The 23,372-nt window shown below is 42.2% G+C and overlaps 1 protein-coding gene across 3 annotated transcripts in view; it reads right to left on the bottom strand.

The window, feature by feature from the left end:
• Positions 1 to 10,711: 10,711 nt before the first annotated feature.
• The window catches only part of ATG10 (autophagy related 10), a 221,037-nt gene continuing 208,376 nt past the window's right edge, over positions 10,712 to 23,372 (bottom strand). For all 3 annotated transcript variants that reach the window (XM_037142958.2, XM_037142957.2, XM_037142960.2), the window contains 3 exons: positions 12,071 to 12,168; positions 11,290 to 11,405; positions 10,712 to 10,969 (listed from right to left, as the gene is read on the bottom strand). In XM_037142958.2, the coding sequence (XP_036998853.2) occupies positions 11,306 to 11,405; positions 12,071 to 12,168 (198 nt within the window). In that variant the 3' untranslated portion in view covers positions 10,712 to 10,969; positions 11,290 to 11,305. The remainder of the gene's footprint in view (positions 10,970 to 11,289; positions 11,406 to 12,070; positions 12,169 to 23,372) is intronic.

The following is a 23,372-nucleotide window of genomic DNA, read 5'->3' as shown; positions in this document are numbered from 1 at the left end:
CTCAGGCCATCCTGACGTAGTTCAGTCAACTCCTCGCTTTCCCAAAGTAGAGAAGGGTGGGGTCAGGGGTGGGGTCGGGGAGAAGGGACCATCAGCATGCTACTACTGATCTTATCCAGCCTCCTCATCTTATAAGAAGTCCAAAAATGGTCGTTCTTGAGCACTTTTAAAAATAATTTGCCTGGAGTAATGGGCACAGCTAAGGTCGGAACCGTGGTCCGGCCTCTAACGAGACTCCTGCCGTAGCCCTGCCCACTGCAAAACTGCACACCGCCTCACTTTCAACAGGTGGCCCCTTAGCCAGTTACGGTGCAAATTAATGCTGGGTGGTCGGTACGAGTTTTTGTTTTGTGCCTTTTGAAGGGAAAACGGGTGGTATAATATGATTAACAAACTTTCCCAGTGTTTATAGAGAAATACTGAGACACTCCTCTTAGTGATGTTCTGAAACAAAATTTAAACTCTACCAGGGAAATACACAATGCCTCAGATATATGGGGACTTTTCTTCCTTTTATTATCTGGTGGAGCTGAGAGACACAGTTCTAATGCAAATATGCAAATACGAACGTGTATCTTTGTGTGTGTGAAGTTCCTGTGCCTCATTACAGGAAAGTGCGGCAGGACTCGGCCGCAGTGGTCGCGCTGCGGACCACGTCGTCCCTGGAGTCCGCCTTAAGGCTGTCGAAGCCCCCACTGTTTCTTTTCTGGCTTTGCTCAAAGTCAAGAACAGAGACCAATATCGCAAATTGCCATAAAATTTTCACTAACACCCACTTACATAATTATGTTTTAACCTGTAAAATCTGCTTAAACAGATCATTCAAGTGATAACTCCCATTTCCATGACCCTGCAGTTTGGAGACTGTCTCTGCAGGTTGTCTGAGCATTTCCTCGTGCCCAGCGCCGTTCCTGCAGCTCGGTTCCTGCCCGTTATTTGTTAAAGTGCTGTTATGTTTGTGAGGACAGAGAAAGACAGAAGTAAGGTAGATATGAAACACTATTGTCGCAGTACTGTCGCCACAGGAGTTCTAGAGCAAAGCATTGACACATTTCACAATGGACTGTTTTTAAGCATATATTGTCTCATGGGGAAAATCATTTTTAAAGTGAGACATTTGAAGGGACCCATGAGGGACAGATAACCAATATTTCCGACTATGCACACACGCAGTTGCCACCTCATGCAGACCGTCACCTGAGCCTCCATTATGTGGCGGTATCTTCAGAAATGAGGGAGCCACTCACGCACACATGCCCTCAGAACTTCAGCCAGGCACACTGGGCGCCATGAAGACCTGCCTTTAACACACTCTCCTCTGAGACAGGAGGCTTTCAAACACACTGCGGTGTGGGGCTCTTCGCCCGCAGGAGAGAGGAGGACGTCATGGCCCCAGGTCCCCCCCAGATCTTCGCTCCGAGCAGTGCCAGCTCCCTCCTCAGGCCCGTGATTGTTGGTGTAAATTCTGTTCTGCGTAGTCTACATGCAGAACGGGAGTTTCTGGTGGTTTACGTCTGGCTTTCTAAAACCTCTGTCACTGTTGCTAATTAGAAATAGAAAAAATAAAATGAATGGGGAAAAACAGAACAAGGACTCATGTTGCGTGGCTGGGTTAAAAGTAGAGGACACATTGAGCGTATCCACATTTTCAAGTAAGTTTAAATGCTAATGAGAGTATTATAATATATTCTTACTTCTTTTAGCAACCAGCCAACATTTAAATGTGTATGTACAGGGTGGGTAAGGTAAGCCACATGATTTCTCACTTCAATCGCGCTGAGAACAGTAGAGAGAAAAGTTCCTTGCTGAAACACGTCCATTAACACCTGCTTTAGAAAGAGTGACATGAAACAGTTTTGTCACCTCTTTCCCCCCCCAAACAGCTTTGTGAATTTTAATCCAGCCTATAAAAAGACTCTTTCTATATCTAGTTTGACAGCTTCAGGTGTTCTGGTTTGTGTGTTTTTGCAGGTGAGACCGCTTTCCCCCTTCTTAGGTTCCCAGAAGGTTCCGAGTATTTCCCTGGGTTTGTAATTCTAGGATGCAATCATTGATTTTGCTCATTGTGTATTCACACAGTGTCTTATGTTTACAGTTAGGTAGTTTTTACCCCGTCACTGTAACCCCTTTTCTCTCACCCACGGTGCATGGTGCATGGTGTGTGTGCTGTGTGGAATACAAGAAAGCCAAGGTGACTGGGGTTTGTTCACCAGGATTCTTGATTCTTGCTCTCAGATTTGTACCATAGATTTCAAAGGGTCTAGGAACCCCCTGGAACTGCCGAATTCTCTGTGATACACACACACACACACACACACACACACACACACACACACACTCCTCAACTCCCAATGGAGTTGAAAATGCACTCAATACAACTAACTTAATGAAGATCATGGTTTACTTAGCCTAGGCTACCTTGAATGCACTCAGAACACTTCATCAGCTTTCAGTTGGGCAATTATTTTTAGTTTCACCTCAAGAGTAATTGCCTTCCTCTTTTCCCCAGAAGCAGGAGAGACACTGATGGGCATTTTGCAGACGTGATAGGATGTGAAAACACAAAACACAATGTCCAAAAATGCTGGCCGCACGGCGCACTGTGGGCTGGGTCGGCTGTTTAACCTTCCCCATGGCCTGGACCACTGGGAGCTGCTCCAGCCGCCCAGCATCACAGGAGTGCGTCCTACTGCGTGTCCGTGGCCCGGGGACAGATCAGGGTTCTAAACTCGAAGTACAGCTTCCGCTAACCGCGTAGCACTTTCGCACCGTCACGTAGTCAAAAATCACCCTCAAAACATGGTAAGTTGGGGGCTGTATGCGTGTGTGTTAGATCTGTGTGTATGCGTGTACAGGCACACATACAGTTTTCTGAAAATGTGTTCTACACATTTTTTACATTTTCAAAGGGGTTCCTTTTCAAGAAACCACTCACTTTTTAAATCTGTATAACAGTGAGTAGATTCGGTCACGTCACACAATTTCCCAGTCTAATCACAGCCAACACTCGAGAAGCTGTGCGCAGATTGACGTCGCTCATGACATGCCCACAGTGTGGGGAGGATCGGTCTGCAGAGCCTGCAAAATGCACATATCACGTTCCACCGCGGCAGCGCTGGCGCCCCAGGCGAGGAGCCCGGGCCGCGGGAGGGAAGTTCCCCGGGTCACCGGCCCAGGAGGAATCAGAAAGAGGGTGTGAAGCCTCGCCCTCAGGAGTAAAAGCAGAGGATCAAAACCAAAAGATATTTTAACATCTAAGAATGGTTGTAGGTCTTTGCTCTATCCAGCAAAGCTTTCATTTAGAATGGAAGGACAGATAAAGTGCTTCTCAGATAAGATCAAATTCAAGGAGTTCATCATCACCAAGCCCTTATTATATGAAATGTTAAAGAGACTTACCTAAGAAAAAGAAGATAAAAAATATGAGCAGTAAAAGGACAGCAAACTCACAATTATTAAGAACCACACCTAAAACAAAAGCAAACTAAGAGGACAGCTAGATCAGGAGTGAACCATAGAAATGAAGATCACATGGAGGGTTAGCAACAGGGGAATGGGAGGAGGAGAAGGGGGGGAAGGTACAGAGAATAAGTAGCACAGACAGTAGATAGAAAATAGATGGGGGGGGCAAGAATAGCATGGGAAATATAGAATCTAAAGAACTTGAGACACATGGACATAAACTAAAGGGGGGTAATGGTGGGGACAGGGGGTAGGGTGGAGGGGAATGAAGGGGGGAATAGAACAACTGTAACAGCATAATCAATAAAAAATTAAAAAAAATAAATTAAAAAAATCTAAGAATGGCATAAAAGGACAGAATACACCCAATAAAAAGTGTTCAAAATGCACCCATAAAAACAAATGACATAATGGCTGCAATTTTAAAATGTTTGAACAAATACATATAAAGTGAAAAAAAAAGGCGGTTGTGAAATGAAGCAACATGGCAATAATTGTGGTAGTTGCTGATTCTGATTTTAAGTATGTGAGGATCATTTTACGCTTAACTTTTGGGTATGTTTGAAATTTTCCACAATGATTCTCTGAAATTACATACAGATCCTAATTATTTAACTCCATGCCTCTGCTTATACCAGAACCAGCACTCAGTCGGCTCTGACTGGAGCAAAACAGGTGCGGGGGATCCAGTGGGCGACCGGGAAGCCGGGGAGCTAACCCAGCACAAAGGGGAAATGTACAGTGTTGGGAAGAAATGAAGTTAAGAATACATGTGTGTGTTAGCAAGACAAGAAGAGAAAAATGTTTGATTTAATAATAAAAGCAAACTACAAGAAAATTAGTTTCAAATATTGTAGGAAATGGTAAAACAGACAGTTAGTGGGAATGCAATTGATAGTCTTACTGGTGCACAATTTAGCAACACCAAAAGCCTTAAGACACTGGCTATCTTTTGATTTGTTCAATCCCTTAATAACAGTATAACTTAAAAGAAACAAAAGGTAGCAACTGCTTCTGCACACATTTTTCGCTGCATTCCATTCTGAGATCTCTTGAGAAAGGGGCTTTGTCTGCCTCGCTGACCACTAGCTGTGTCCCCAGCACAGGTTCCGACAAGGCGGGACGTGCTCAATGAATGCATGTTAAGTGAACAGTGAAGAATTAGAAATCACCTAAAACCCCCATGATAGTAGAGTGATTTGCTATATTTTTATCAAAGAAACACTAGTCATTTAAAGTTATTTTTCAAAGAACACTAAATGACATGGGAAAATGTTCCAAATAAAATGTTCGGTGGGAAAAACCCAGGTGTAAAAGCAAAGACAGAGGCATCCTAATTAACTATGTTGAAGCCAGAGCCAGGACGTCCATTGCCATCTTAGCTGCAGCTTTTCCTTGGGTGATGTATACTTAAGCACTTTTAAAATTTTCTCCTTCAAATGTTTCTGTGGTTTCCAAATTACCAATGAGGACTATACTCCTTTTCAAAAATGAACTTTCAGTTTCACTGTCTATAGATGAGTGGAGCATTTTAAAAAGAGCCAAAGTTGTCTTTGATCACTTGCAGTTCAAGTTCCCACTCTCCACCCTCCTAGGTAACCAACCTCCCCTACAAGTTTGCCAGGTGTCTTTCCAGACCATCCATGTTTGTACATATGTTGCATATGCACTGTAGAGCATGTGTGGCATTGGTGCACTTTTGACATAAAAGAGTGTTGAGTGCATCATTAGCATCTAGTTATTTTTCCATTTTAAGTCAACAATCTCTTTATGACAACTGCATATTTTGATACACGGGATTGAATTCATTCCCTTTAATTGCTATACAGAACCACATTTTATTTAGTCAGTTCTCTATTAATAAGCAGAAAAAGCCTGCACATTGTCTCTTTCTGCACCTGTTGAAGGAGGGGGCTGAGGAAACCATTCTGCTGCTGGTGTCGGGGAGAGAAACCTCAAAGGATGGAGTAGGTGGCAGTTCCTGAAAAAGAAAAGCAGATCTGGTCCTGGCACCTGCAGAAAGGAGCTCATGGCAGCCTTCCCCAGGCTCAGCGATCACCCACATACACAGGAACTCCCAGAGATTTAGGGAGTACTACCAAGCGCCAGACTCCATGCTAAGCCCTAAAGATCAGGCATACATGTGTAAATAAAAATACACCAAAGGCTGTAGATATACTGGACTATGATTTCCCATTAACCTATCAAAATATGCTTTGTTAAATTTCTCCCTCTTTATGACAGGGATTTCTGGGTATTTGAAAAATCTTCAAAATAATCCAAGAAATTATCAAAAACTCATAGGTTTTATTTACTCTCATGTAAAATTAATCAATGAAGGAATAAATGAATACATGTGAGTTTCGAGGTTTTTTTTAAAAAACAATTTATAAAATGGGACTGATCTCTAAAATCACTTTCAGCTCTAATGCTCTAGAATACAAGATACCTGCAATAGAGCTATATTGCCACTAGATGGCGCTATTGACAACACAAAAGTTGCATAAAAGCACGCACCGCACCGCTTGATACCAAATTCAAGAATAAAAATGTGAAAGCACTTCCACAGACAAAACCCATAAATATCCAGTGGGGTTGCTACGGGAACCTCGGCACATATTAAAGTAGCCAAGTGCAATGTGCACAATAATAGTTAAGTGCTTCTTATATCCTTCTAGCACAACCTTCAGTAGCCTATTGGTCAGCAATATAAGGAGGAAATCAGGGGGGCTTAGAATTGGAAGAAAGCTTATCTATCTATCTGTTTTCAAATCTATGAATGCTCTCTGCAGTTAAAAATACAATTTAATCACAACCTAGCATACATACATATATATCCATATATACCCATATATATATATCCATATATATATGCATACACACACATATGAATGTAGTTGAAACCAAAGCTTCACAAAACAATAATATTCTTATATATGTGCAATACATTTTTCCTATGTATTTGTAAAATAACAGAAAATACATATTTTGGTCTTAGCCCCCCCGACCCCTGGAATTTCCTGGGTCACCAGAGTGTCATTTGCTCTAATGAGGCGACTCTGGGTGGGCCCCTGAATGGCTTCAGGATGGGGGCTGGTCACCAGAAAGACCAAGCTCTGATGAGAAGCTTGGAACTTACAGTCCCATTCCCCATCATTTGGGGAGGGGTCAGGGAATAGAAGTGGAATAAACAATCAACCATGCCACGGAAGGAAGCCTCCATAAAATCCCCAAAGCACAGGGCTCAGGAGCTTCCAGGAGGGCGAACACCTCTGCACTCCGGGAGGGTGACACACCCCAACCCCGTAGGCATGGAAGCTCCTGCACTTGGAACCCTTCTGGGCCTTGCCATGTATATATATTCTTTATCTCCCTATTTATCATATTCTTTATTATATATTAAACTGGTAGACATAAGTGTTTCCCTGAGTACTATGAGCCATTCCAGCAAATGATTGAACCCAAGGAGGGAGTCCTGGCTGGTTAAAAATACAGGTGACAACCTGGGACTTGAAACTGGAGTCTTGACCCTGTGTAATTGAATGGTTGATGTACAAGATCTGATGCTAACTCCAGGTACATAGTATCAGAACTGACTCTATCAGAATTGTACTGTAGGACACCAAGTTGGTGTTACCAAATTGGCTGAGGTTTGGAAAACCCACACATCTGGTGTCAGAAGTGTTGTGAATTTGGTAGTAGTGTGGGAGTGAAGGAGAAACATAAGGAGTAATTTTTCCTAGGCATACTCTATTTCATAAAAAAATATTGGTCATAAACTCATAAATTGATTTTACTGCATCTAACACACTTCCTTCCATTTAACACATTAAGAAACAGGGGCTCAGACAGTACAGTGACTTGCCCGGATAAATCAGGAAGCCAGGGTTTGGGCCCCTAGGGCCACCCGCAGGTTTCTTCCCCGGCAGCTCCAGGCGAAGCCGAGGAGCCTCCTGGCCTGCTCCCAGGGCTTTCTGCACTGTTGTGCCTTCTAAAGACAATGGGCTAGTACCTGTTGGTGGAAAAACTGACACTGTATGTGTCCTTAGCTATACACAGTCATCATTTAAAAAATACAGGCTCTTTCTCATTTGCAAATATGACCACTTTAACTCCTTTACTTGAATACTCCCTCAGCAGCTCTTTGTGGTTTTTAGGCCAAATATAAATTTTCAGTGTGGCAATGAAGGCTCCCCCAGACCTGGCCCCAGTCCGGCCAGCCAGCCCCACCCTTCACCACTCCCCCACGTGCACCTTCAAGGTTCCTCTGTTCTCGGTGTGGCCCCAACACATTCCTCTGCTGCAAATTGTACCTGCCTTCCACCCCCGTGCCACGGTACAGGTCTCGCTGTCCCTGAATCTTCCTCTGGCCCATCTCCTTCTCCAGTGGACTGGGGCATTCTTTCGAGCTAGGGTTACACCTTTCTGTTTGCCATCCATGGAACCCAGCTTAGGGCTCAGCACATAAGAAGAAGTCAGTAAGTTTCTGCTGAAGTGAATATGTGCATATTCTTATGCTCCAATTTTTTAAATTCTATGTAAACTCCTACTCCCTGGAATATCAGCTCCCTGAATTATGAAAAGGGCTGGCTTGGACCATATAGATCTCCACTCCCTACTGTCTCCAGAGTAGAAGTAAAAACTACACCAGTCCTGGAAGTTTTGACTTCCTTTTTTCCTTTATTTTAATACATTTTCTTTGGAGGGGTGGTTAGTCTTGTATTTTTAACTTCCACCTTGTAGGCTAAGACCTGATGACCAATAACAACTCTGGCCCTTCCACTGGTTGCTCACCAACTGCCCCCTCAGGAGTCTGCAGACCCAGGCTTCTCTCAGTCACTCATGGCTGTGAACAGCAACTCTTCCATACGTGACACCTTAGAACATGCCCCCCAAAGTGGGTCATCACTTTAAGTTACTTACTACCCGTAATTAAGATGGAAAAGAAATCAGAGTGAAAGGGAGACAATTAAACGCGAATAAGCACAGTAACACAGGGAGAGGTCACCCAGGGGGCCTGTGCTGGTCCGCAATGGCCGTGTGAGGGAGGGAACCACAGAGGGGAGGCTGGGAACTGGGGAGACGGATGGGAAAGGCAGCCTTTCCAGGTGGGAACCAGCATGGGCAGGGGGCGGGTAAGCATGTGGGCAGAGACTCGCCTGATCCGAGCAGTTCGCGAAGGGCAGCAGTCGGGCAGGAAGTGAGGTGGGAAGGAGAGGGCGCCAGCCCCGCCTTATCCCCCTACGCCACGTTGCGCTCTGTTGGTTGGGAAGCTCCTTCAGATTTACCTGCTGTTTTTTTTTTTTAATTAGTTTTATTTAGTTATTTTTCAAGTACAGTTTTTTGTGGTAGGTGGGATAGATAGTGTGGGCTCTTTAAAAAAATTTTTTTTGATAGAAATGGTAAAAGACCAAAAGAGATTAAGAAAACTGGCCTAAGTCACACAGCTAGCAGCTAACCAGACTCACGGTGTAGATCTCTAGATTTCTTCCCATTTCACAGACCCAAGGACTGGAGTTGGCTCACAAGTCACACTGCTAATAAACGTCCTCACTTTGCTAATGAGGAAACTGAGTCCCGAAGAGGTGACGCAGTCTTTCCATGGCCATGTTCAAAGGGAGTTCAGGAGACTAGCTGGTAGCAGCTTTAACACCTTATTCCAGACTGAAGGGGCTTTGCATTATGTTAGGTGGAGAGGAAAACCAGAGGAAAAGAACCCTCATATTACAGAGAAAGGACTGTTACTTTGACAAAACAAAGTTCTTTCCCATGTTATATAGCTGCATTATTAAAAATGAAAATTTTTATCAATAAAAAATTAAGATTTTTTTTAGTGAAAAATAATCTGAAAAAAAAACCTCAGTTGCCTGAGGAGCGGGATCTGTCTGGGATGGGAGGTCCCCACAACTTACAGGAGCGCTTCGGAACTTGCTTCTGCCGCTCACCAATTTTCAGGTCTCCATGGATAAGAGAAGAACAATTTTTAACGTGAACAAAAAACTACACACTGCCCCAAACTGACAGACTGCTATTATCTCAGAATCTGTTAGCAAAGGATAACTAATATTCCCAGACAAGTACATAATCCAGATGACACAGTGTTTTTTGCGTGTGTGTGTTTATATATGTATATATTATGTACACACACATACATTTTACCCCAGAAATGACATGGCTTGAGAAATAACTTGCTGAGAATCTGTGTTCACATGGAGGAGAGTGGGGGCGGGGCAACCCCCTGCAGAAGTTGAAGAGCCGGGAAGTGGTAAATACCAAAATGCCCAGCAAGCATGTAAGCAGGCTCCCCTCCCAGCAAGAATATGTGTAGCTCAGCGTTTTAAATTTTACTTTTAGCTTTTCTAGCAATTCAAATTAACCCTTTCTCTACTTCCACTCCCTCGGTGAGTGTTCAGCCCTCAGCCGACAGATGGGAGAAGCGTCTCTGCTCTCTCCATCCACCAGCAGACAAGCCCTCAGCCCGAGCGCTTGACCCAGGGGCCCACCTGGTGAATCAACGCCTCCTGGACTCAGGCTCCAAAACACTGTGAGGACCCCTCACTGAAGTGGTTGGAAGCATTGGGACTCCAGACTCCCCTTCATGATTCCAATTTTACCCTTAAAATTTGCAGCATTTGCTAAGGTACTAGAACACAGTGATGTGTACCTCTGGGCCAACACACATTGGGAAGTCAGCCCAACCTGGCAGAGCTATACAAAGAACCTGAAAAGGCCTGTTGGGAGATCAAAACAGTAAAATAAATGCCGTACTCAAAGCACATCCAGAGCCTGTGCATCAGACTCACCTCAGAGGGGCTGTTTCAGAAGGTGGTGGTCATCATTTGTAAAAGAGCCTCAGGGGATTCTACTGTGTGTCCCCCACTAAGAGACACTAAACTAGATGCTCTAAAGGGCCAGTTGCATTTTTCTCTTAGTTTCAGCCCCTAGCAAGTTACAATGAAAGACAAAAGAAGCGACTCGCAACCAAAGGTTCTTCCAAGATCAGGTTCATCTTAATACCTTACTGGCTAGTAAACTTATCGACAGACTGGGTGAATAACAATCAAATATTAAGAGAGGTGACCATTTAATGAATATTTATAGAAAGGATAAACTTTACAGTATTTTTTCATGTATTAATGATCTCCTGTGGTTCTCACAGCAACCCTATTAATGTAGCTTGTTATTCCTACACTAAAGATGAAGAAACCAAGTCTCAGAAACATAAAAGAATGACTTGAAAATGGCCTAATGGTGTCAGTATGTCCTTTATTGAGTTAGAGTCATTTTTTTTTGCTATTTATATTGATTTGTGACTTCCCGTGACTCCTCCTAAATACACGGTTTATCAGTTGCTGCAGACATTTGCTTCCAAGGGAAAAAATCCACGTCAAAATCTTGGTGAGCTGGAAACTCGCGGCACCAGTGCTATTAAAACAAGGGTCGGGCACATAAACTCTCAGTGTTCTTCCTGCTGCCATTTCTAAGCTCTCTGACTCAACAGAAGACTCTGAAAAACAGGAACAAAATAAAAGCCAGGAGAATAAAAGAAGATTTACTGAGCAGTAAAGACTTATTTCAAGAATATCAGTTCTAAAACGAAACCACCCAATTCTTTGTTGCACGAGTGTCACTCATAGCAAAGGAACAAGCCTCCTAAACGACCAGGTGCTGGTTGGTTGGAAAATTTTAACAAGTCAGTGGTCAGCCTATTAAACATACAGGCAAACTGAATATATTGTGGGGCCGGCAAGGGCTACGTATCCAAGTGTAGCAGAGCCCTGGGGTCTTTGTAATGAGGACACACTGGGTCCAGCCTTTCCCTTGTACCTCGAAGACCGACGTTTCACTCATCCTGAGAGGAAGCTCCGGCGTAGCTCAGAGGTAGAGTCAGCCCAACAACCGGCCCGACAGTGCTCAGCCAAGACGTGATGTAGTTGACCTTCCTGGGAAACAAGTGAAAATGCAAGCACTTCTAATGTTTCCAGTGTAGTCTGAGCGAATGATTAAAAAAAAAATCAGTTACCAGCAACAAAAGAAACAAGGTTTTCTTCAAAGACGTGTGCCCAGCAATGGAGATCCCGGCATTTCCAAACACCAGTCCTGTTCATTGACAAGGACTCAAGCTCCAAAAAACCTGTGAGGCTCCCTCACTGAGGTGGTTGGAGGCACTGGGACTCCAGACTCCGCTTCATGATTCCAATTTTACACTTAAAATTTACAGCATTTGCTAAGGTGCTAGAATGCAGTGATGAAGGGCCCGGCTCCAAGGCTAAATGCCTGGCTTTCCAGTTTGCAAATCCCAGTTCCACCACTTAACTAGTTTTGTGACCTTGGCTGAATCATTTAACCCTTCTTTGCTTTAGCTTGCTCCTTCATAAACTGGGTAAAATAATAGAATTCAGCTCATAAGGGCGTTATAAAAACCCAATGCATTAATACATCTAAAATAGAACTGCGTCTAGCACACAGTAAAAAATCAATAAATGTTAGCCATTATTATTATTACGAAGAATATTTCTTTTTTAGCTTAGCTTCCAGAGTCACACAAAAAAGATTTACAATTTTAAACTAAGAGTTAAAGCCAATGTATCTTGATGGTGTTTCTTACCTATTGATTTTCTGAGACTTCTTTACCACAGGACTCATGAGTTCACTGGTTCTGCAGGGGTGAAGGACGAAGAAGGGCTGCCCCAGGATGGGGTGTTCCTGCAGGAGGCAGAGAGGGTCCCAGATCGTCAGCGGGGTTACTCTGGAAATGCTAAAATACACGCTCAGGTTCATGTCTTCCAAATGAAGGTTTGTTTTAAAAGCCAAGTGATTAGATTAAGATACAGATAGATTTCAGTGTTGACATGTAGTTCAAATTCAAACAGAAGAAGAAGCGGCTGTGACGCATCTGGGTCATACCCAGACGAGGGAACGCAGTCAATTACAGCACAGTCAATTACAGCAGGGCCCAAGAGTCCGTGTGCACTGCACACGCCGTCCATATGTTTTACCAGTTCCCTCCAACTCCTTGTCACCTAGTGCTTCCCTTTGCTCTTTAATTATTTAGTCTTTCCTCAAGGACATCTGTGAAGCCCAGTTAGCCTGACCATCTCAACAATGTATTTCATCCACTGTTGGTGGTAAGGGAACTAAAATCATGTACACTTTGTTTTACTAAGTTTTGTAAACACGTTACTTGTTTCAGGCTCAACACACTCAGTGCCATTGGGCACATGTTAAGTGGGCAGGGCGGGCATGGGGGGGAGGGTGCCTCGATCATTCAAGTTCAGGATCATTCACACTTCTCTGTCTCTCCTGAGTTTCTGTTTCCTGTTTCTCTCACTTCTCTCTCTCCCGAGCTCACAGGGCTGTTTCTACAAGTGAGAAGTCCACAGAGTGGGGCTCCTCTGCCTTTATAAGAGAATGACTGTATATAAGACACAGTTCCGACTGTATATAAGACACAGTTCCGACTGCTGCCAGGTCAGGGATGCAGACAACATTTGCCAAGCAATGTGGGGTCTTGGAAGGCTTCCAGGTAGTGAATGATCTATGCACAAATTCTACCAACACAAAACCAGTTGAGCATTTGCATTGTGGATTAGACACTATGCCAGAGACTGCAAATTCAAATACTGCGGTGCTGTGAATGTTTGTGTCCCCACATTCCTGAGCTGAAACCCCCAAACCCAGTGTGGTGGCCTTAGGAGGTAGGGCCTTCGGGAGGTGATTGGTGAGGGTTGTGGAGCCCTCTGGAACGAGGTTGAGGAATTTATGGAAGAGGCTCCGCTCAGTACTTGTCTTTGTCTTACTTATCTCACTTAATACCATCTGGAGCCACTCGTGTTGTCCCAAATGGTAATATTCCATTCTTTTTTATGGACACGTCATATTCCATTATATGCACCACCTCTTTACCCATTCAATGGGCACCTAGGTTGCTCATATAACTTGGCTACTGGAAATAATGCTGTACTACACGTAGGGGTATGATTTCGTTTATATGTGCAATCTAAAAAATAAATGAACAAATTAAAAAATCCAGAAACAGATTCATAAATACAGAAAGCAAGTTGATGGTTGCCACAGGGGACGTGGTAGGGAGGGGGGAGCCGTATGAAAAAAGGTGAAGGGGAATATCAGGTAAAAACTTTCGGTTATAAAATAAGTATACAGTATAATGGTAAAATATCTTTGTATGGTGACAGATGGTTGGTTACTAGACTTACCGGGGTGATCGCATTGTATGGAATATAAATGTCAAATCACTATGTTGCACACCTGAAACTAATTCATAGTCCATGGTCACTATAGAGGCCCCAGAGAGCAAATGTGCCCCGACCCACTGCATGAAGACACACTGAGAAGCCAGTGAGCCAGCAGAGGGCCCCCAGGAGAAGGGCAGGCACCCCCCTCTCACTCAGATGTCCAGCCTCCAGACCTGGGAGCGACAAATTTCTGTTGTTTACAAACTACCCAGTCTGTGGTATTTTTGTTACAGCAGCCCAAAGAGACTATGACAGATACCCACGCAGACCAGGCAGGTGATGGGACGGACGAGGCCAGGGCAGCACCGCCGCAGGCACCACGGGGCACCGAGAGCGCGCCCGCCCAGGCTGGGCTTGCTCCTCTGCTCCAGCCGAGCATGATGCGTGACAGTGCAGGTTCAGTGTGCGGGACTTCCCGCTCGTCAAAATAGCCTAGAGATCCAGATCTTTATGTAAAACCTCCTAAATTTAAATGTTGGCACAATTTTTTAAAAAGCATAGTGTGGGCCGAACGAAACAAGCCTGCAGGCTAGATTTGGACTAGAGGTTGCCCAACGTCCGGCTTCCCTTCTTCTCGGCCAGTCCAGGGAGAAGCGGAACTCAGAGATGTCCATGGGAGACTTGTTTGTGGTCGTCCCTACGGCCTCCGCTCACCAACCTCACAACTTTCATGCCTGCGTGTATGTGCTCACACCCACTCATAAGAAATGGGAGGGACAGCTCCTCTAGTATTGGAGACACAGGGCGTGGGGATTTGGGAATATACATGTGTGGGGAGGGTGAAGTGATCCACGGGGCATGGGTTGCTGTTATGTCTCCTCAAAAGTCACCTCCAGGTGTCTCTGCACAGTGGCCTGATTCTCAGAGCAGAGCCCAAGCTCCCCCTCCCCAGCTCTGCCTTTATCCTATTCCCACCCCTAACGAGACTCCGGGGTCACAGCCCAGAGGTGGCAGGCCGACAGCAAGCCCTCCCGTCCAGCTTGATTCTGGCTTCCCTCACCTGCCTTAACGAGTATTTATTAATTCAACACGTATCTACTAGTCATTTCCTAGATGCCTGCCAGGAACAGTCCTGCATACAGTTACAGAGATTACTGTATCCCAAAGATAAACAAAGTCCCGGTCCCACGAACTTACGTTCCATTGCAGGAGACAGACAATAAATGCAAAGAACAAATAAAAACCAAGATAACCCAGATAGTAATAAGTGCTATGAGAGAAAGAAAATAGGGTAGCATGATTCTGGAGGGACTTCGGTGATGCTTAGATCCGGGGGAAGGCAAGGCCTTACTGAAGAAGTCATCTTTAAACAGAGATCAGAGTGACAAGGCAGAAACAAGCACACGGAGGCCTGGGGACAGGGCACCGTGGCAGGAGGCTGTCAAAGGACACGTGCACAGAAAATGCAAGAGAATTTTAGGGTTACTCTGGACTAAATACTTACTGTTGGAGGGTAGAGATTTAAAAAGCAAGTTCAATCCAAATTCTTTTTGGATTAAGGCAATAAAGAGCTGTAAGCAAATCTTATTGATGAGAAGGCACGTTACCTTCTCTAACAAAATGAACCCTAGACGTCCAGGGACAGCACCGGCTGGACGTGGCCCCGGTGGGGAGCCAGCTCAGTCCCGAGGCCTGCCCTGCTCCTCAGGCTCACTCTCTGCTGGGCGTCCTTGGAAGGAAACGTTTCCTTTGGAAACATTTGACAACTGATTCTAACCAAAGACAAGAGGGGTCTTAGTTAAAACAAAAAATCTAGGTTTACATTTATGGTGACTAGAACTATCAATATATTGGTATTCAGGAAGAAATTAATGGGAAATCATTTAAATGAATTTAGGTTTAACTAAAAGCTCAGGCACTTCAAAAACACTTCAGTAATCTACAATATTTTAATACTCATTTTTCCTGAAACAACATAAAATGGTAATACTAGCATTTCAGGTTATGTGCTAACAAAATAAAATGCACACAGTAATGCTCATATGAAACACCTTTTTAACTAATAGAGACTTTCATGCTTCAGAAAAGCATTTAGAATAGACTGGACATTTCTTTAATGCATAGTTGGTCACCTGGGAAAAATAACTTAATTTTTTAGCCTTTTACTATATTGAGAACTTATATCTATGTAATTAGACAGAAAATATTAACACAAACAACTGCCTTTAAAAATCAAAAGTTTAAATTGGATTTTAAGTTATATTATTTTGGAAAGATGCTGTTGCTTTTAAAAAGCCAAGCTATGATATGTTGATCCACTTACAATAGGAATTATAAGAAGGCATATTCGTATAATCTTTTAAGAATAGTTTTATATATACATAATAGAAGTAGAATTCCAAGTGCGGCAGAATGTAGAGGTCAGCAAAGCTTCTGCCTCAAAAACAAGTATAAAACTGAAAAAACTGCCAAAAAAATTTCCAGGCTGTGAAAATCCACCAAAGGCAAATAAGAAAATCTGAAATGTGTTTAATTCATGAAAAGCTGCTAGCACTTCAAGCTAGACACAGAGAGAGCCTGCAGCCTTCTGGCCCAGAAATACCCCGCATCCCCTCCCGCCTCCACCAGCTCCACCAACAGGTGAGTTTTTCCAGATGGAGCTGGCCGTGACAACCAGGGGCTGTGCCGCCCCTGGGCTGACCCGATTTCCAACGGATAGCAACAGCTCCTGCCCAGTGGTGCTGGCAGTAAAAATAGCAAAACAGTATTAAATGAAAAGGGAAAAAACACAGCTCCGCAAGCCGGATGTTGCAGTCCTAGCTGAGGCAAGCAGCAGACCAGCCAGAAACGGAATGGTGAGATTTTGGAGAGCGGACAGTTGTAGGAGGGCTAGGGAAGTTCTCCAGGCGACCCCGGCTGACGGAACCACTCCCGTGAACAGGGAGAGAGGAGAAGACCTGATGGGAAGTAGAAGCTGATGCGAATGTGAACATTAACTGATTTCTGAATGTGTTCCAACATCCACACACGTCCATCAGCAAAGGATGGAAGACGTACCTCCTTTAGTTTAGGTACCTGAGCACAATCTCTGTCCAATCACTAGCCCACCAGCACGCTATGCAGACATAGCTGGGTGACCCCAAGGAAGCCGGGATAAAATATGAAGAGAAGAATGAAAACCAACAGAGCAAAGACATCAATGATCACACGTACAGAAGAGTCCGCTTCCGCAGGTAAATCTTAGGGAAGTTACTAAAACAAGCAAACAAAAACAAGAGCAACAACTAAAAGAAAACCCTCAGGAAAAAATGTTGCAATCCAGAATTGCTACAATATATTATCTAAAGTGTCCAGCTTTCAAAGAAATTTGAGCCATGCAAAGAAACAGAAATATGTGAAGCATACATACCATGGGAAAGAAGGCACGAATAACATTGGTAGATACAAAATACTCACAGGGAAGGAAGCGAGCACAGGAAACATGGTCACTAATACTGTGATAAGCACGTGTGGTGCCAGCTGAGATGCTGGAAATACCCAAGGGGCCCCCTGTGTAAAGCAGGTGAGTGTCTAAGCACCAGCTGGCCGCCCCGTGCACAAAAACAAACCAACTGACTCTGAGTGCGCCCAGATACTGGAGTGACAAAGCAGCTGTTATCAATGTTTGAAAAACTAAAGAAAACTGTTTAAAGAGTTAAAAGATGAAAATGAGGACAATGACCCTGCAAATAGGTCATCTTGGTCAGTGAGCACAAACTATGAAAAGAACCAAATGGAAATTGTACACCTGAGAAGTAAAACCCAAACAGAAAATTCACCAGATGGGTTCGACGTAGATAGGAGATGCCGATAAAAAGAAGTAGGGGATTTGAAGATATGTTAATATAAATTATTCAATCTGAAGAAGAGAGAAAAATGAAGGAAAATAAAGGAGTCCCAGAGACCTGTGGGACAATACCGAACATGCCAGCATACACATGATAGGAGTCTGGGAGAAGAGGAGAGAAAGGGGAGGCGAAGTATTTGAAAAAATACTAGCTGGAAACTTCTGAACTTTGACTTAAAAAATTTAATCTACAGATACAAGAAGCACAAAACGCCCCAAGCAGAAACACAAAGAAAGCCACAGGCGGATACATTACAGCTTATTAAAGGCTGGAAGTATCTGAAAAACACCAGGAGGGGGAGGACTCATCCCATAAAGGGAAAGAACAATGCAGTAATGGCTGGCTTCCCCTGGGTCTGAGGGCGGCAGGGGGACTTGGTCAAAGTCCTCACAGCGGGTGTGTGGGGAGCCCGGACCTGTCAACCAAGAATTGCTTATCCAGCGAAACTATATCTCAAAAAAATAAAGATAATATAAACACATGCTCAGGGCAACAGACTGAGAATTCCTTGCTAGTAGACTTTCCTTATAAGGTATAGTAAAGGAAATCCTTCAGGCAATAATTCCAGAGGGTAATTGAAATCCACAGGAAAAAAATGAAACCGCATCTTAATTGGTAATACAGAAGAAAAGTTAAATGTTTCTTCTTAATCACTTTAATGGACATAAGATCATATAAGCAAAAATCATAACACTGTAGTGTTGGATTTGTAACATCCACGCACATGTAATACACATGACAAGGGTCACATAACAGAATAACAGAAATATATGGATAAAGTTGCTCTATTTCAGTTAACTTAAGTCAGTATTAACTTGTGTTCCTGTTGTTGGAACATTAGTAAGGGTGCTGTTTTTAAGAGATCAGGAACCCAAAAGCTTCTCCTTGTCATTAAATAAACCCTTTAAATAGGTTGTTAATCAAGACCACTCTTTTGGCAACATGTCAATTGCATCTGTAATTAACGATCATTAAACTGTGTACAGTCAGCACTCAGTGCTTTTTCTTCAGTGCGTCAGCTTCTCTGAGCTGTGGCAAACTAACCACATAACTAGCTAGTCTTCAAATACCGATGGAAAGTTATTGCCTAAATACTCAAAACAAATCCTGTTTCCAAATGTATAAGATCACTGGACATGGGCCTTGAGCTATAACAATGGTTATACAATATGGAAAAATACGAAGTTTTCCTGGTGTGATTAGAATGCATATATTCCTTCATTCACCTGCTTACCAAATATATCAGGCCTTCTTGTCCTATAATTCGACAGTGATTTCACTCTTGCCAAAGGCAAAGGATCTGTAATTGTAAATGTGTTTCACCTCGTGGATACATCCTTAATGCTGCAGCAGTGACAGAATTAGCTTTGCAACCTGAGCCACCACCTTTGGGTCATTTTCGATCCCCTGATCTTGTAAGTCAAACGGTTTGTATTCAAAGTAGGGTAGAGAATTTGAAAATAACTTGAAGCATTTGATCAGTGTAGACAATCAATCTGGATAGTATTCTCCAAAAGCTGTTTTTCTGCAATGGAGATTTGTGAAGGCTTATGCTATCAGGCAAGATTATCCGTATTTTCTGCTTTCTGCCTCAGACAGCCGGAATCAGTGATGAAAAGCTGTCTTTTGTTGGTTTAGGAATTATGTTCTGGTGTTCAAAAAAATCTGAAATCCTACACCTTATTTGTTTAACATACCATTTTCAGAAATGGAAGAACATCAAAGCTGTCAGGATCTTTTTGGTGACATTTCTTAGATCAATTCAGAAGGTAAATTTGTGTGAAAGTGCTACCATCTGCTGTCAGTACTAATGAACTGATGCAAATCTGCGCTGAGAAAAATGTCAGTGTGGAAATACACGCAGCCAATGAACTGTGTTAGGCTTACAACTCAATAAACACTTCTACTGGAACAAAGTTCTGCTAAATGGTTTTCCACAAAAATAGAAATGATGGGTCAGATTTCTATCTCCATAACTCCAAAGAAGTTATATAGGCACATTCTTTTATGAAATTTAATTTAGCAATGGTTAAATGTCTCATAAAATAAGTCTGACGTGAACACTGGGAATTGGTTTCAGAACTATTAGCTATGACTATCACAAGGAAATGATAATACTGCACCTTCATCCTTACATCTAATAAATATGAGTTACTTCATTCGTTTCTTAATATTCTTGGCTCTCCAGGAGGGCACAAATATAATTTCACATACAAAGTTTTCATCCAGTTTCATATTCCAGATGGATCAAATGCGCCATCCACTCTGGGCACCTTCCTTAGAAATGGAGAGGGGTCTCTTCCACATCCTGCCCCCCCACCCCCACAGGGAAGAAATGGCTATCGAGTGCTTTGTACAGGGCCACCTATTCGAATGATCCTTTGAGGGAGGCTCTATTATTGCCTCCGTGGACAACAGGGTCAAAGAGGTTCTGCTTCACGATGGCCACGCAGTGCGGGGCAGAGCACGGCCAGGGGCCCAGCTCTCACCCTGCACCTCCTCACCCCAGAGCTGGTGTCAAGGACGTCCCCTGGCTTCAATCCTCTCTAACCAACATCTTCAAAAATCTATGTTTTAAATTTAAAAGTAATGTATTTTCTTGAAATTATAAGAGCAATCCATACAGAGAATTTAACACATACAGAAAAAAAAAGAATAAAAGCAGGATAACTTTAAAATGCCCAACTAGCATGAAATCACTACTTGGTGCATTTCCTTTCAGACTTTTTTTATGCACACACACACACATTTGTAGTTTTGTTGCTTTTGACTCACTGAACAGATAGTTATCGAGGGCCCAGTATGTTCCGCTCCCTGCTGTGTGTGTTTCGTTGATCTTCTCTAAGTATCTTCGTCTTCTATTTTACTCATTTCTATACTTATTTTTATTTTCCCCTCCATGTATTTTATTTGTATTTATTTTGTTAATTTTTAACATTCCATGGGTGATTGAAAGAACAGGCAAAAAGAATACGTAACACCCAGTTGTCGGCCACAGTGCTGTCCATGTGTCATTGGATCAAGTGGGGTACCACGCTGTCCACATCTTCCACACTCTTAGCTTTCTGACTTGCCAATTGCTAAGAGAAGTTCAAATAGCCCCCATGATAGTTGATTTGTCCATTTCTGCTTGTAGTTTGTCAGTGGTTGCTTTATATATCCTGAAGCTGTGTTATTTAAATGCATAGAAGTATATCTTCCCAGAGCTGTAATATGAAGTGGTCACACTTAACTCTGATTATACTTTCTGCCAAAAAAGGACTTTTATCTGATATGAATATAGCCACACCAACTTCTGTTTACCTTAAGCATGTGAAAAAATTATTTGCCTTTTAATCTTTCTGTGTCCTTATGTTTGAGGCATTTCATGTAAAAAAGAACATAGATGGATTTTTAAAAGAAATCCATCTTTACAATCGGTCTCTTAAATGAAGTATTTAGTTCATGTACAGGCTTTGTGATTACTGATGTAATTCGACTTAATTTTCTTCCACCTTATTTTAGATTTTTTCTTCTTTTGGTTTCCTTTCTTTTCCTGCTCAGTGCTTTTTTTTGGATTAATTGAGTATAGGCTCAAAAATTTTTTTTCTGATTGCTTATACACTTTTAGTTATTTTGAAAAGTACATGTCATATTTCTAAACTTTTACTAGTTATCCCACAATTTTTAAGTGTTTTACTCACTAAAATCCATAGTCACTCAATGTCTTTGCCTTTTTCCTAAATAAGCACTTTAGGGTGTTTTACTCTGATGATCACCCTTCCCGATTTCTGTACTGTTATTGTCCAGCACTTCAATTATATCTTTCATTTTTTATCCCCATAAATTAGATATTATCAGTGTCTTGTAACTCATTGTTTGTTCAGATTTGCTTATACTTTATTATTTTTGCTTGCCATTTTTTCTACATGTCAGATATTTATTCTGTTTTTTTTTTATCATTGAAATATGTACTTCGGAACACCTTTTTAGTGAAGATCTGTAGATAGAAAATGGCCCCATATTACGAATGCTTTATCTTGCCCTCACTTTTGAAAAATAAATTTTGTGGGTATAAAATTTTAAGTTTTAAATATGTTCTTTCAGTACATTGATTATATAATCCCATTTTCTCTTGTTCTCCATTTTTTCTGTGTAGAAGTCAACTATCAAGCTAATTGCCATTTCTTTGAAGATCTTTTTCCCTTGGGTGTTTCACTATAATATGTCTAGGTGTGGGCTTCTTTTGATTTATCCTACTTGGGATTCATTGAGCTTTCTGAATCTGAATATCAGGTTCTGCAGTTCCTTCTTCTGGAACTCCTGTTACACATGTGTTTGTCCTCTCCTCTCCCTTGTACATCTTACCCTGATATATTGACCATCTTTTTCTCAATTTATGCTACAATGTATATAAATTCTTCACATTCTACTTCATTTTTATAGTTATTTCTTCTTATATCATACTTTCAGTATTTTCTTCCATTCAAAAATATAGTCAACATATCTATTTTGTACTTTTGTACAAAAAATTCAATATATGAATTTGAGGATCTCATACCTCAGTTTACTGTTCCTGCTGGCCTTCATGCTTAGCTTATTATGAATTGTGTACTTTTTAAATTGTGACTGACTGTAAACATAATTCTTTGAGGCCTAGGATTAAAAATGCATCCCTCCAAAGAAGTTTACATATGCTTTTATCTGCTGCCTAGGAGTGAGAGGAGAGAAGAGGGATTCTAACGTCATACTCACGTGGAAGTAGACTTGTGTTTCATCTACAAGTTCTATGTTCTTTTTTAATATTCTGTTTATCCATAAAAGGATTCTGTTCTATACAGAATAAGGCTCTGAGGGTCAAATGGGAAAAAGAGAAAAACATTTTAAATATATAAAGAATGATGGCAAGTGCTATTTTAAGTAAGTTGGTGAAGGAGGGCCTCTTTACATAGGGAACATTTAAGCCGAGAGCTGGCTGACCAAGGGAAGAGCGAAACAGGTCCTCTTTGGGTAATGAGTCTTTTCAGCTTGGGAATGGCAAGGGCCAACCCTTTGACCCTACCAAGGGAAACTGCTTGAAGTATTCAAATAATGGCAAGACAGCCAGTGAGGTACGGTGAAATGAAAGAGAATAGTGCGATCGAGAGATGTTGGAAGATTTTGAACTATGAAGTAACATATTCTGATCTACATTTTAAAATACTACTCCTGATATTATAAAATGGCGAGAGAAGAGGCAGGCGGAGCAGCTAGGAGGCACCCACGTAGTCCAGACAAGATCAATATATGATGGCGCCTCGTACTAGCTGATAGTAGGGGCTAGGGGGAGAATAGTCAGGTTTGGGATTTATGACAAAAGTAGAAACAACAGGCTTTGCTAAGGGGTTGATGTGCTCTGTGAGGGGAACCAAAAAGGGCCATGGATGAGTCCAAGGTGAAACATCTGCCTGCTCATGTTTTCTTGACTATTTGCCTGTTGAGGTTTTCCAAGGGTTTTCTTATTAATTTATATTAGCTCTTTAGTACCTTTTGAGGGTACTGATTCTTTTCATTCATTCCACCATCACTGTGAACCATGCTCTAGGTCAAACATTATTAATATAATGGTACATAAACAGATAATCCCTGCTCTCATAAAAGTTGCTGAAATATTCAAAATGCTTTTATTTCCAGATTCTTACTTGCCTTTAAATTTGTGATGATTTAGATATGGAATATAATATTTTATAGTTAAATCTATTCTTTCCTCCTTTATAATTTATTTTATCACTTTCGTGTTTAAGATATCCTTATTCAGTGTTAGAATGCTAGAATTTACCTACATTTGTGTTCAGTTCACCATACACTG

The sequence above is a fragment of the Artibeus jamaicensis genome, unplaced genomic scaffold (assembly GCF_021234435.1).
Source record: "Artibeus jamaicensis isolate MK-2021 breed Jamaican fruit bat unplaced genomic scaffold, CSHL_Jam_final contig_373, whole genome shotgun sequence".
NCBI lineage: Eukaryota > Metazoa > Chordata > Mammalia > Chiroptera > Phyllostomidae > Artibeus > Artibeus jamaicensis.
This window is presented reverse-complemented; position numbering and strand designations above follow the sequence as displayed.